Source organism: Dermacentor variabilis, chromosome 1 (genome assembly GCF_050947875.1).
Source record: "Dermacentor variabilis isolate Ectoservices chromosome 1, ASM5094787v1, whole genome shotgun sequence".
NCBI lineage: Eukaryota > Metazoa > Arthropoda > Arachnida > Ixodida > Ixodidae > Dermacentor > Dermacentor variabilis.
In genome coordinates, this window is record NC_134568.1 from 255,290,660 (window position 1) to 255,301,354 (window position 10,695).

At 44.9% G+C, this 10,695-nt stretch overlaps 1 protein-coding gene across 2 annotated transcripts in view; it reads left to right on the forward strand.

Annotated features, from left to right (window-relative positions):
- Positions 1-4,543: 4,543 nt before the first annotated feature.
- LOC142561754 (mitochondrial import inner membrane translocase subunit Tim21) overlaps positions 4,544-10,695 on the forward strand; it is a 19,258-nt gene continuing 13,106 nt past the window's right edge. Inside the window, exons 1-3 of one of the 2 annotated variants that reach the window (XM_075673474.1) lie at positions 4,544-4,752; positions 5,564-5,822; positions 7,243-7,305. In XM_075673474.1, coding sequence (XP_075529589.1) covers positions 5,564-5,822; positions 7,243-7,305 — 322 coding nt within the window. In that variant the 5' untranslated portion in view covers positions 4,544-4,752. The remainder of the gene's footprint in view (positions 4,753-5,563; positions 5,823-7,242; positions 7,306-10,695) is intronic. The other variant, XM_075673473.1, reaches the window with a different exon arrangement.

Consider the following 10,695-nt stretch of genomic DNA (forward strand, 5'->3'; position numbering starts at 1 on the left):
GAAAGCTGAACATATAGCAAATGTAGTCACTATAGTCGAGGAAGAACTTGGCAAATGGCCAGGTAAAGAGTGGGAATATGGTGAGCTTCTAAGTGTAATAACGACAGAAATACGGGAAGAGAAACAACGTGTTCGTTGGAAAGGAAGAAAGAAACCGAAAAGCTAGTGGAACAGGGAGATACGAGAAGCGATCGCCCAACGACAGAAAGCATCTCGAGAGCACAGGCAGGCAAAGAAGGCGCAGTTGCCGCAGGATGAAGTAGTCAGTAAATGGGAAGAACACCGGGAGAAAAAATATATGGTTCAAATACTGGTGCAAACAAAGACAAAAGGTGAAAGTGAACGTTGGTTGTCAGAAATATGTGAGAAAAAGAAGGGCGCACGTAGAATATTTTGGAACCACATAAAATTATTAGGCAGGAAGTCAACAACAATACAACAACATATCCTAGACGAAGATTGAAACAAACTGGAAGGAAGCGGCATTAAATTACATCCGAAAAATAACAGCCGAATCTTTCCAAGGCAAGGACGATGTATTATTTGAAGAAAAAAAGAGCATGAAAGAGAACCAGCTGGATAAGGAACTGGTGCTGACAAATTTCAACTGGAAGAAAGCCGAAGAGAAAATTCCTAAACGCACAGCCACAGGGCTAGACGAGGTTCCCGTTAGGCTGATTAATGAACTAGGACCAAAAAGTAAGGAGGCTCTGGTTAAAGCAGTGGGGAAAACTTTAAAAGATAGACGAACACCAGACAGTTGAATACAAGGTAGAATAAATTTAACTTATAAAGGTAAGGGGGAGAAAGATAGCATTGACTCGTATTGAGCGTTGACGATTGCATCGGTAATATACAGGTTAGCAATGCAGGCAATCAAATTAAAGCTGCAAGCATGCATGGTCAGAGAATAATGACATCTTGGGAGAACTTCAGAATGGCTTCAGAATAGGCAGGCGTTTAGATGATGACTTATTTGCTCTTACTCTCTGTGTTGAAATATCAAGAATAGAAAGCATACCGTTATGTGGGGCCTTTTTAGACATTACAGGAGCGTATGACAACGTAGACCGCAACATTTTGTGGGATATTCTGGAAGGGGAAGGCTTAGGCGACGATTGTCTACAGCTTTTGAGAGAGATTTACCTACAAAATACCGTTTGCGTTGAATGGGAAAGGGTGAGGAGCGAGGAGAAATTTGATATCAGCAAGGGACTGAGGCAGGGGTGCCCTTTATTCCCACTGCTGTTTATGATGTATATGGTGAGGATGGAGAGGGCGCTAGAAGGAAGTAATATCGGGTTTAACCTCTCATACAAACAGGCAGGTACAGTACTAGAGAAACAGCTTCCAGGTCTATTTTATGCGGACGATATTGTGTTTCTAGCTAACAAGCAGAGTGATTTGCAACGTCTGGTTAATATCTGTGGACAGGAAGGCGAGAATTTAGGTTTGAAATTTAGCGTTAGAAAATCAGGTGTTATGGTGTTCAATGAAAACAGTGAAAAACCTCGGGAAAATCCTCGGTTAAAATAATATAGATACCTTGGTATATGGATAGACGAAGGCAATATATATATGGAAACACGGGGAAAAACAATAACAGTAAAGGGGAAAAGAAATGCAGCCATAATGAAACACAGAACACTATGGGGATACAATAGGTACGAGGTGCCCCGGGGTATGTGAAAAGGTGTAATTGTTCCAGGTCTTACTTTTGGAAATGCGGTTGTTTTCTTTAAACCAGGGGTACAATCAGGACTCAATGGCAACCGAAGGTCAGTGGGACGCCTCGCATTGGGCGCTCACGGGAAGACTACAAATGAAGCTGTGCAGGGTGATATGGGCTGGACAAGTTTCGAAGTGAGGGAAGCACAGTGAAATTTATTATAAAAAACTACTGAGAAATATGGAGGAAAGTAAATAGGCTGGGAAAGTGTTGATGTATCTGTACAGGAAAAACATTGGTTCACAGTGGAGGAAAAGAACTAGGAAGCTTACCAGCAAGTACGCAGCCTGTAGGGTGGGCAACACAGCAGCAAAGAACGTCAAGCGGAAAGTCAGAGAGGCTGAAATAATCTCATGGGTGGCGGCAATGGAAAAGTAACCTGTTATGAGTAACTTAAGAGGAAAAAACGAAATCAGGAAAGAATTTTTGATAACTCAAAGGGAAGACCATTACTTTTCGAAGCGAGATCGGGATGCCTTAGAACACGGACTATGATGATGACAAGATGTATTTATTAACAGATATCTCGAAGGCCTATAATGGGGGGTAGGAAGAGGAGGGGGAAGGCGTATTCAGAGCCGTCCTAGGAGCTGCGCGTCCTTGGCAAAAGCCAAGAGCGAGCCCAGAATGGGCACCAGTTGGAATCCATCGAGCTAGTCGCCGGTCTAATCCACTCCTCGTAGGACGACACTCGCATCGCCCTCAGGTGGTGGTCCCGCTGCTGAGCGTGTCGCTGGCACTACCAAAACACATTGGCTGCGGATGGCCGCGTGGCCATGTCACAGTCAGGGCACCTGTGTGGCGCCTGGGGTGCTTCTTGGTCTGCGGAGGCTGCGGGAGGGCCGGGTTCCTGCGATGGAAGGGAGTTGGGAGACGGAGATGGAGGGTGTCTTTCCCGGCGTGGCCGGTACTGCTGCCACCGCTCCAGCACATCCGGAGTGAGGACGAAGCCGGAACGGAGCCTATGCAGCAGCAGCTGCCCTGACTTGGGAAGACCCGCGGGAAGTGGGTCCGGGTCTGAGGGCACACTCGCACGGAGTTCTCTCTTGCGTCAGTTGGCTGCTGCTCTCAGAGCTCTGTCTGGGTCATACGGGGCTCCATTTGTCGTGCTGCTTGTCCTGGTTGTGAGGGTTTCTGAAGGATACCGGGAGACGACGCGGTTGGAAAGAAGGGCACACACCACCTCGTGGGCTCTCTCATTTCCATCGATGCCCTGGTGGCCAGGGATCCACTGAAGTGTTGCAGTGACCCCGTGGACCTCCGCACGCCTGAAGGCCTGCTTGACTAGGAGTACTTCCGATGATATGCTGCGTGGCGCGACTTGCAGGCATGCAGCGCATACTGAGAGTCGGTGTATATATCGATGTGCTTTGCTTGCGTGGTGCTTGAAACTCTATCTAATGCCCAGACTATTGCGCGGCGTTCAAGTTCCGTTGGGTCATCGGCATCAGCAGTTGTAAAGGTAGAATGTGTCGCACAAGAACCCACTACGTGGTAGGCGACTGCTCACTCGCTGGTGCGTGGGTCGAAAGGTGCGTCAGTGTTATATAAAGCGAGATATGAGAAGGAAGAAGAAGCATGTGCTTGCTGCGGTGAAGCTATGGAAACGATGGAGCAGGTTTTATTAGAATGTGAAGACGTCTGCTCAGTGGTCGATTTAGGCACCTCTGGCATCCTCGAAGCCCTTGGGTTCAGCGAAAGCAGTGGAAATGTAAACATGTCCGCAATAGAGATTAGTAAGAGGCGATTGGAAGATTGGTGGAAGCAAAATAGGGAAACGACAAAAAAAAAAACGGAGACGTACAAAAGCAAAGTTCGCGATAGGGGGTCAGAAAATTTGGTTGTGGGAGTTCATAGTGCTTTCGTCTAACCAAGGTAGGACATTAAGTAGTATAATAGCAAGAGCTTGGTGGCCCAATCCACCGCCCCGTTCCAAAGGGACGCTCATAACATTCATCCATGCATCCATCCAGCGCCGTCGCGGCAGCAGCTTGCATCCCCATAAACGAAGGCAACTTTGCATTTTTTCCTTAAAGAAAAACCAGGCGAACACTGTGCCATGTGTTGCACTGAACGATGTAGACTCCAAAATGCGATCTGTCTACGATATTTGAGGAAGAACAGTGCAGCGGTAAGCGTAAAATGTTAAGCGAAATATGGCACGCCCCTGTATAACATGATGTAAAAAGCCTCGACAGCAGATTCCCTTTATTCATATGAAATTTATCGCAACCAAACGTCGCAATAAGTTAATTGCACCTTACACTGCTTGCAAAACTCCCTTTCCCATTTTTTGCGTTTATTCTTCGCGGGCATTCCACGCAAACCACCTGCTTCGAACAGAAAAACTGGCAGCCTGCTTTCTTGTCGGAACAGCGTAGCCTTCATTAATAGTCTGATTGCACAGCACTAAAGTGTAGTAAAAAAAAGAGACGCTACACGTGTTTATTACGTACGAGGCCTTCCCTGAATATCGACTTTTGTGAAACCGTTTATATTTCCCGCCAACAGGCCGACTTTGTTCTTTTTTTTCTACTCGACAGACGGTGTTACTTTATTCACTTTCTTTCTTTGTAAAAAAAAATATTATTTCTCGTGCTAGTCTACTGCAAGCTCAAAACAAGTGTAATCATGCAACATTAAATAAATAAATAATTAAGCTAAACTTTTCTTCTATTTTTCCGCAACGCCTGTCAAAGCGTTTTGATTTCTCGTGTTTACTATTGCGTATTTTCACTTGCATTCTTTCTGAATACTTTACAGTGAGGTTTTTCATGCTGTAGCTCTATCACAAATACTAAACCATGATTGTGAACATAAATCCTGGTGGTTGCGGCTTTGTAGGCATGGTTGCTCGCAAACATGGTCTGCATTGCCGCGAAGTTGGCGCACTTTTCCTAATCAGCTGATTATTGCTCTTATTCCCTGTAGTCCTCGTGATCCTATGTATGTAGCAGTAGCGCCTGCGTATATATATTACCTTCGATTGTAGTTTTAGGCGTGCTTTTCGTCAATCATCCGACGTGAGTAGCGAATCCCACCGTCGTAACCTTCCGCGACATTGCTGCTCAGTTTAATTGTTTTGATAATGTGTGTAATCATATGCTTTCCACATTCGGGCTGTCACTGGGAAGTAAATGTTAAGCACGTTGACACCCTTTTGCCAAATTGTGCACTCTTTTCGTCACTGCATTGCAATAATTATGGCACTAGCATGTTCGGAAAAGCGTGGTCATCGTCTTTCACAGCTTCATTGAAACGAGTAGCGAGTAGTGCATAATGAAATAATGTTATGCAAACAAGCTGCCGAGATTTTCTTGGTGCTTCTCTGGTGTCAATGCTGCGAAGTCTACTGATCTCGTATATATCTCATTTAATTGGCTCCATTTAATTTTGTAGATTAAACTTGTTTTTAGGTATTTAGAAATCCCCGGGCAGGGCACTCATTCGAAAAGCTAGGGGACCTTGCTTAGTACACAGTCAGGTGATTCTGCAGCTGCTGCTTCCTGACAGTTTAGCGGAGCTGTTGCTGGCATGGGCATATGTAGGTGTGGATAATGTTTTCCTTGGTTTAGCGTAATCATGTGACATCAATTTTTAGCGCCTACATTCAGAGTAATAGAAAACGCAGTACATAGTGCAGCTCATTGTCCAGTAGAGGAGCGTACTAATTTGGCAGCTGCACATTTTGCTGCACTTGCCAGCACTTGTCGCATCAGAAATGAATGCTTTCACTGAGCAGTGGCCAACAGCTAGTAAGCAGCCTTCCTTGAAAGGGTGCTGTCATGCAGACAAATGTGTGTCATTCACTTCTGAATGTCTCTGACGATCCAGATGACACTGACATCCAAGGTTCATGTTCTGGTGACTGGCTGCAAAGCAAAAGGCTTCAGGAACATCTCGAGCCTTGCACACCGCTCGGTAAATGGACAAATGCAGACAAGCGAGAAGGATGGAGCCCTCCTTAGGCTGGCTGGGCTTCGACCTATGATCTTGTGGCTTCGACCCGCATCAACAGCCACTAACAAAAACACCAATGCACTATCTGAGGCCAAGGATACAGATGGAGGACAGCTTACCTTAGGCCAGAAAGGTGTGGATCTTTTATATGGACCAAAGAAGCTGCCTATTTTTTTCTCTTACTCTATGTTTGCAGTCTTATAGTTAACCGCTTTGTGGTTGATCAAGTGAGCATGTGTTACACTTGTACCATAAAGTTGGCTGATAAGAGTGGTTACTTTACACTGCCGCTGCTGCTGCAGTTCCAACTGCTGCATCGATCTTAATCTCTATTGCATCCAGGGCTGGTGGTTTGTGTTGTAACTTTGAGCTGCAAGAGCTGACCTGCCAATCTGCCGAACCTCAACTGACAGCTGGCTTGCTCACACAAGCTTGAAAAAGTGTTCTGCCCCGGAAGTGCACAGAAATGAAAAAAATTGTATCCAACCAAATCCTTGCATATAATATCCTGGTTTGAAAAATGTGAAAGAAAAATAATTGTCATCCACCCGAAAGTAACGTGGTGCTAAGAAGGAAATCCATAACGGTTCCTCGGAAAGAAAGCTTTGCAATTGAAAAGTCAAGAAAGGCGGCAGTGCCAGGTTCAATTCCGTTACCAAGACAGACTTTTCTTCGACAGCAAAGCTTCCTTTCTTATAACCCATGTGGGTTTCCTTTGTTGCTTTGCTCTACTGTCAGGTAAATGGTACATTCTTTACTTTAGTGAAACTCTCCATGTTGCACACAAAACTTATATGCTTTATATGTGTGTTTACCAGAAATATCAATGAAAAAAACACTACAACCTCCCCCATCCCCCCCCCCCCAAAAAAAAGGAAGGCTTTCCCATGGAACACACGTAAGCTTCAAATATAATTGGAGGTTTCAGCATATTGAAACCACATTAATATTGCCATTGTCAACCCAGCCAATTTTCCAGTTATGCATGCGACCCACTTACATCTGCCAGGGGCAGCGTAATAAGAGCAACAATTGCCAGGATGATAATGGTAAACGCCAATGCTATACTATGAAAAGGAAAGGAGCATAAATCTGCTCAGTGATTAGACAGGCATGGCTCATCTCTAGCAAGGAAATAAAGTAGTGGTGTGGTGAATAGGACATCTTTTTGATGATACCGGTGGAAATATAAGTGGAAATAGAAAGGTTAAAGAGATATTCAAACTTGCTGGCTGTTCAGCATCTAGGTGGCAAATTACCATGTCTCTAATGTGACCTGTCTGCTGCCCACATAGCCACTCAAAGTACTCCCTTTCCCTCATCTAACTTTGTCTACCTTAGGCATATTTTCTCTAAACACCTCCTCCTTCATCATTGCTGCCAGACATGCCATTGTACAGACCACAAGGAGCTGTGTATTAGGTATGCAGCCTTTGCATAGCTCCTTGTATGTGGATATGGATTTTCTTGTAGTGCCAGCATGATAACAGGAGGTTTTAAATTCTTGCACCTTAATGGTATACTTCTATACAATCTATTTTCTTTTTTTCCAGTGAAGCAGAGCACGAAAGATGCAAGTTACTTAGGTGTGATACTCGCAGGGCTTGGAGTTACAGGTGAGCCTGCTCCTGATCAGCCTAGTGCTTAGCCGCGTATAACAAAAATTGTTTCATAATGTTTTGCAATAACCTTTGAAATTACAGGCACATTGTGTATCTCCTGTATGTTGCATAATCAGAACTTGCAGAAATTTTATAGCTAAGGACAGCATAGAAAGTAGCACTAAATGTTAGGAATAATGAAAGCAAAAAGCAGTGCCCCTTGTAAATGTGAAATGAGCTTCACTGTGGTGCCAGCCATGGTCAGAAATTTTTCATTTTTCCGGAGGGGGCTGGGGCCCGACCGGCTTTCTGAACACCATATATATATATATATATATATATGGGGGGGGGGATATATTTCTCGCCCTTGAAGAAACTTCGTGTGATGTTGAAGAGTTGTTCACTGAAGTGACGGCCTTATATGAGAATTTACAAGACCACATAGTAGGAGACAGTTCAATTTCACAGCCCGAGGGCTCTCCCAGCACCAAGAATCTGGCGTCTTTCAGTGGTGTAATCTTCCTTCGTGTAAATTTCTTGTACTTCGCTATCACTAACACTGCTTCGCCTTTCCGCTGAAACTGCAGCTTCTCTCTGTCTTCTTTTTTTCTCTTTCTGTGAGTCCGAGTACAAGCGCTCCTGCGCATGACTGCTGTTGATTCTGATTTCGAGTGAATCTGGCTTGGCCTCATTTCGGTTACTGAGCTAATTATACAGGGTGCTCCAACTATGCACCAAAGAGCAGTTGCAATACTCAGAAGAAAACCTAGTGCATATTGTTTCCAGTACAGTGGAGCAGCCACCTTTAGTTCTTTCGTTCCTGAAATTTAATTTGACAATTGCAATTAATTATCTAATTCGAGAAGTACTATCCTAATTATCAAAATGTCAATGAGGCACTTGTAGGCAGCCCCAGGCACACCCAAATTACATCTCACTGCTGTGTTTTCAGCAACGTACTAATTGCGTGCAATTTTTTCCAACTGGCAAACAAACCTCATGAAATATGAAAAATGCCAAAGAAAGGACTACGCTCCTTCCCGCATCATAAAGAGCGCCCTCAAATAAGCTGAGTAAAAGCAACTTCATTGCCTGTCACAAACCCGAAGAGACAGCGCATCACCTTGATAATGGTACGGAAGGAGCACCACCAGCAGGTTTTGCAGTTTTGCAGCTATTCCTTCCTCTCTACATCACACTTGTTATCCGTCAGTATCCGTCACTTATTGTCACATTGTTAACAAAAGCCTCTTGATAATGCGGCCGAAACACCGCTCTGACCATGGACGAAACGCGAAAAACAATGTAATAGGCATAGCATGTTTCAAAATCCCGGCTTCGCTCACACCGCATTGACAGAGTGCGCACGCAGCTATATTTCGTGCCAGAAACATGCTTCGGACCAAACTAAATTAAAGTGATGGTTTTATTTTTCATGAGCGTGCATACATGCTGCAAAAACAGGGTTGTGGGAAAAAAGAAAAGCGAAATAAACAGACTGGGGGAAGCGACCCAGGTGTAGAGAAAAGGCAAAGCCAATAGTTCACAATAGTTAAAATAGCACTTCTAAACGAGCTGAATTGGCAATCGGGACGCCTGCACAAAAACAAACAAAAATACATCAGATTTCAGTGTGCCCTTATTATCTATAAATTCGTAAGCGCTGTTGAACACCAGCTGCTGCCTAGAGAACATGTTTGAATAGGTCTCCTTCTGCAGCGACGCAGTACTGATTCCACTTTATCACATCTTCAGTGGTTTTCTTGATGACCGACGCTAAAATTTTACGGCAGACATCCATTATCCTTGTCGTGAGCTAATCTGACGTCCATCTTGATCATGTAAGCACGATCTTTCTCATAACCCCAAAGAAAGAGAGTGGAGAGAGGTCAGGTGACCTAGCTGGCCAATTTACAGGCCCATGCCTTCCAATCTGTTGCGCATGAAAAGTCGCATCCAGCCAGTTTCATGCTCTGCTGTTGCTGTGTGCTAGTGCTCCATCTTGCTTATACCACAGAAGTGGAAGACACGACAGTGGGACTTCACTGAGAAACTCATCCACCATTCGTTCAAGGATTTCGTCCACGTATGGCTTTCTAGTCAGTGAGTGATCGAAGAAGATGGGTCGGCTTTAAGATCGGCTTTATGAGGACCCAGTTCGAGAAATCTAGACTGTTCTACAGGTCCCTATCTTCCAAGCATTGGTGCTGGTTAAGGTGGTACGGGTGCAAGGCCGTCATTTAGAATCCTCCAAACTGGTGACTTGGAAATTGGCACCTGGGCGGCCACATCCTGCACGCTAGCATGAGGGTTTGAGGCCATAAATGCTAAAACATCCGTGCGTAGGCTAGGACTCAAAGATAGAGTCCTATGCCACTGTTTCTTGAGGCTGCTGGTTTGTCTCAGGTTTTCATCATTTCTGATTATAGTCTACACGTTTGGTCTACCACCGCACTTCCATGACTTATATATACTTGCGGCCTTCCTCTTATTGTCATTTGCAGCTCCCAAGGCAAAGATTATTTTTACCTTCTGCTCATTAGAAAAAGACATGGCGACTGGGAGATAATAAAATGCTCCTACATTTGTACATTTGCACTGGCATTGTCAATTTGCTTTTGTGATGACAAGTTTTGCGGCAAAAAAATAACCATCCATGCAGTTGACCTACGCTAAGATAACAGCTATCACAGTTTGCTTCCAACTAACAGCTAACGCGACATGTTGCTTAGGCCGAGGCGCAACAGATAAGGCACTAGCTCGATCATGATATTTTACAGCGAAGCTGTATATGGCTAGCCAATTCGTCCGTCTGTCCATCTATCGCCTGTACGCCGAAAACTCTTTCTGCACAACCCTATGCAAATGCATGAAAAAAAAAAGCAAAAGAGAGGCTCGCGATTGGCTACGCCAGTAGTGATGTCGTTGCTCTCCGTCGCAGCCTAAGGCGCGCAGGAGTTTCTCTCTCTCTCCGAAATGGGTAGGCCACGCTTCATACATATTCCCGAGGAGCAGGCAGCTTTCGATCAGCAACGCCGTGAGCAGAACCGGGAACAAGCTCGTCTACACCGTCCCGATGCTGCAGCCCGGGCACAAGAACAGGCTCGTGCAGCCTAGCGCAAGCAGCAACTGCATACCAAGGATCCGGCCGCCTGCAAAGCCGTCGTTTAATGAACCGTCGGGATTAACCCAATGATAGACACCGGAGCCGCATGTTTCAACTTCGCTGATTAACCATCTGTGCGGAATGCTTGGGCGGTAATTTTTTTCTTTATTTCCTTCATTTCATTCAGGCTAACTCGGAAGGACCCTGTTCTAGGGCGCTGCTTCATGATGCGGGTGGCAGTGCAGTCACTTGGTATTCACCATATTTTGCAAGGTTTATTTATCAGTCGAAAAAATTTG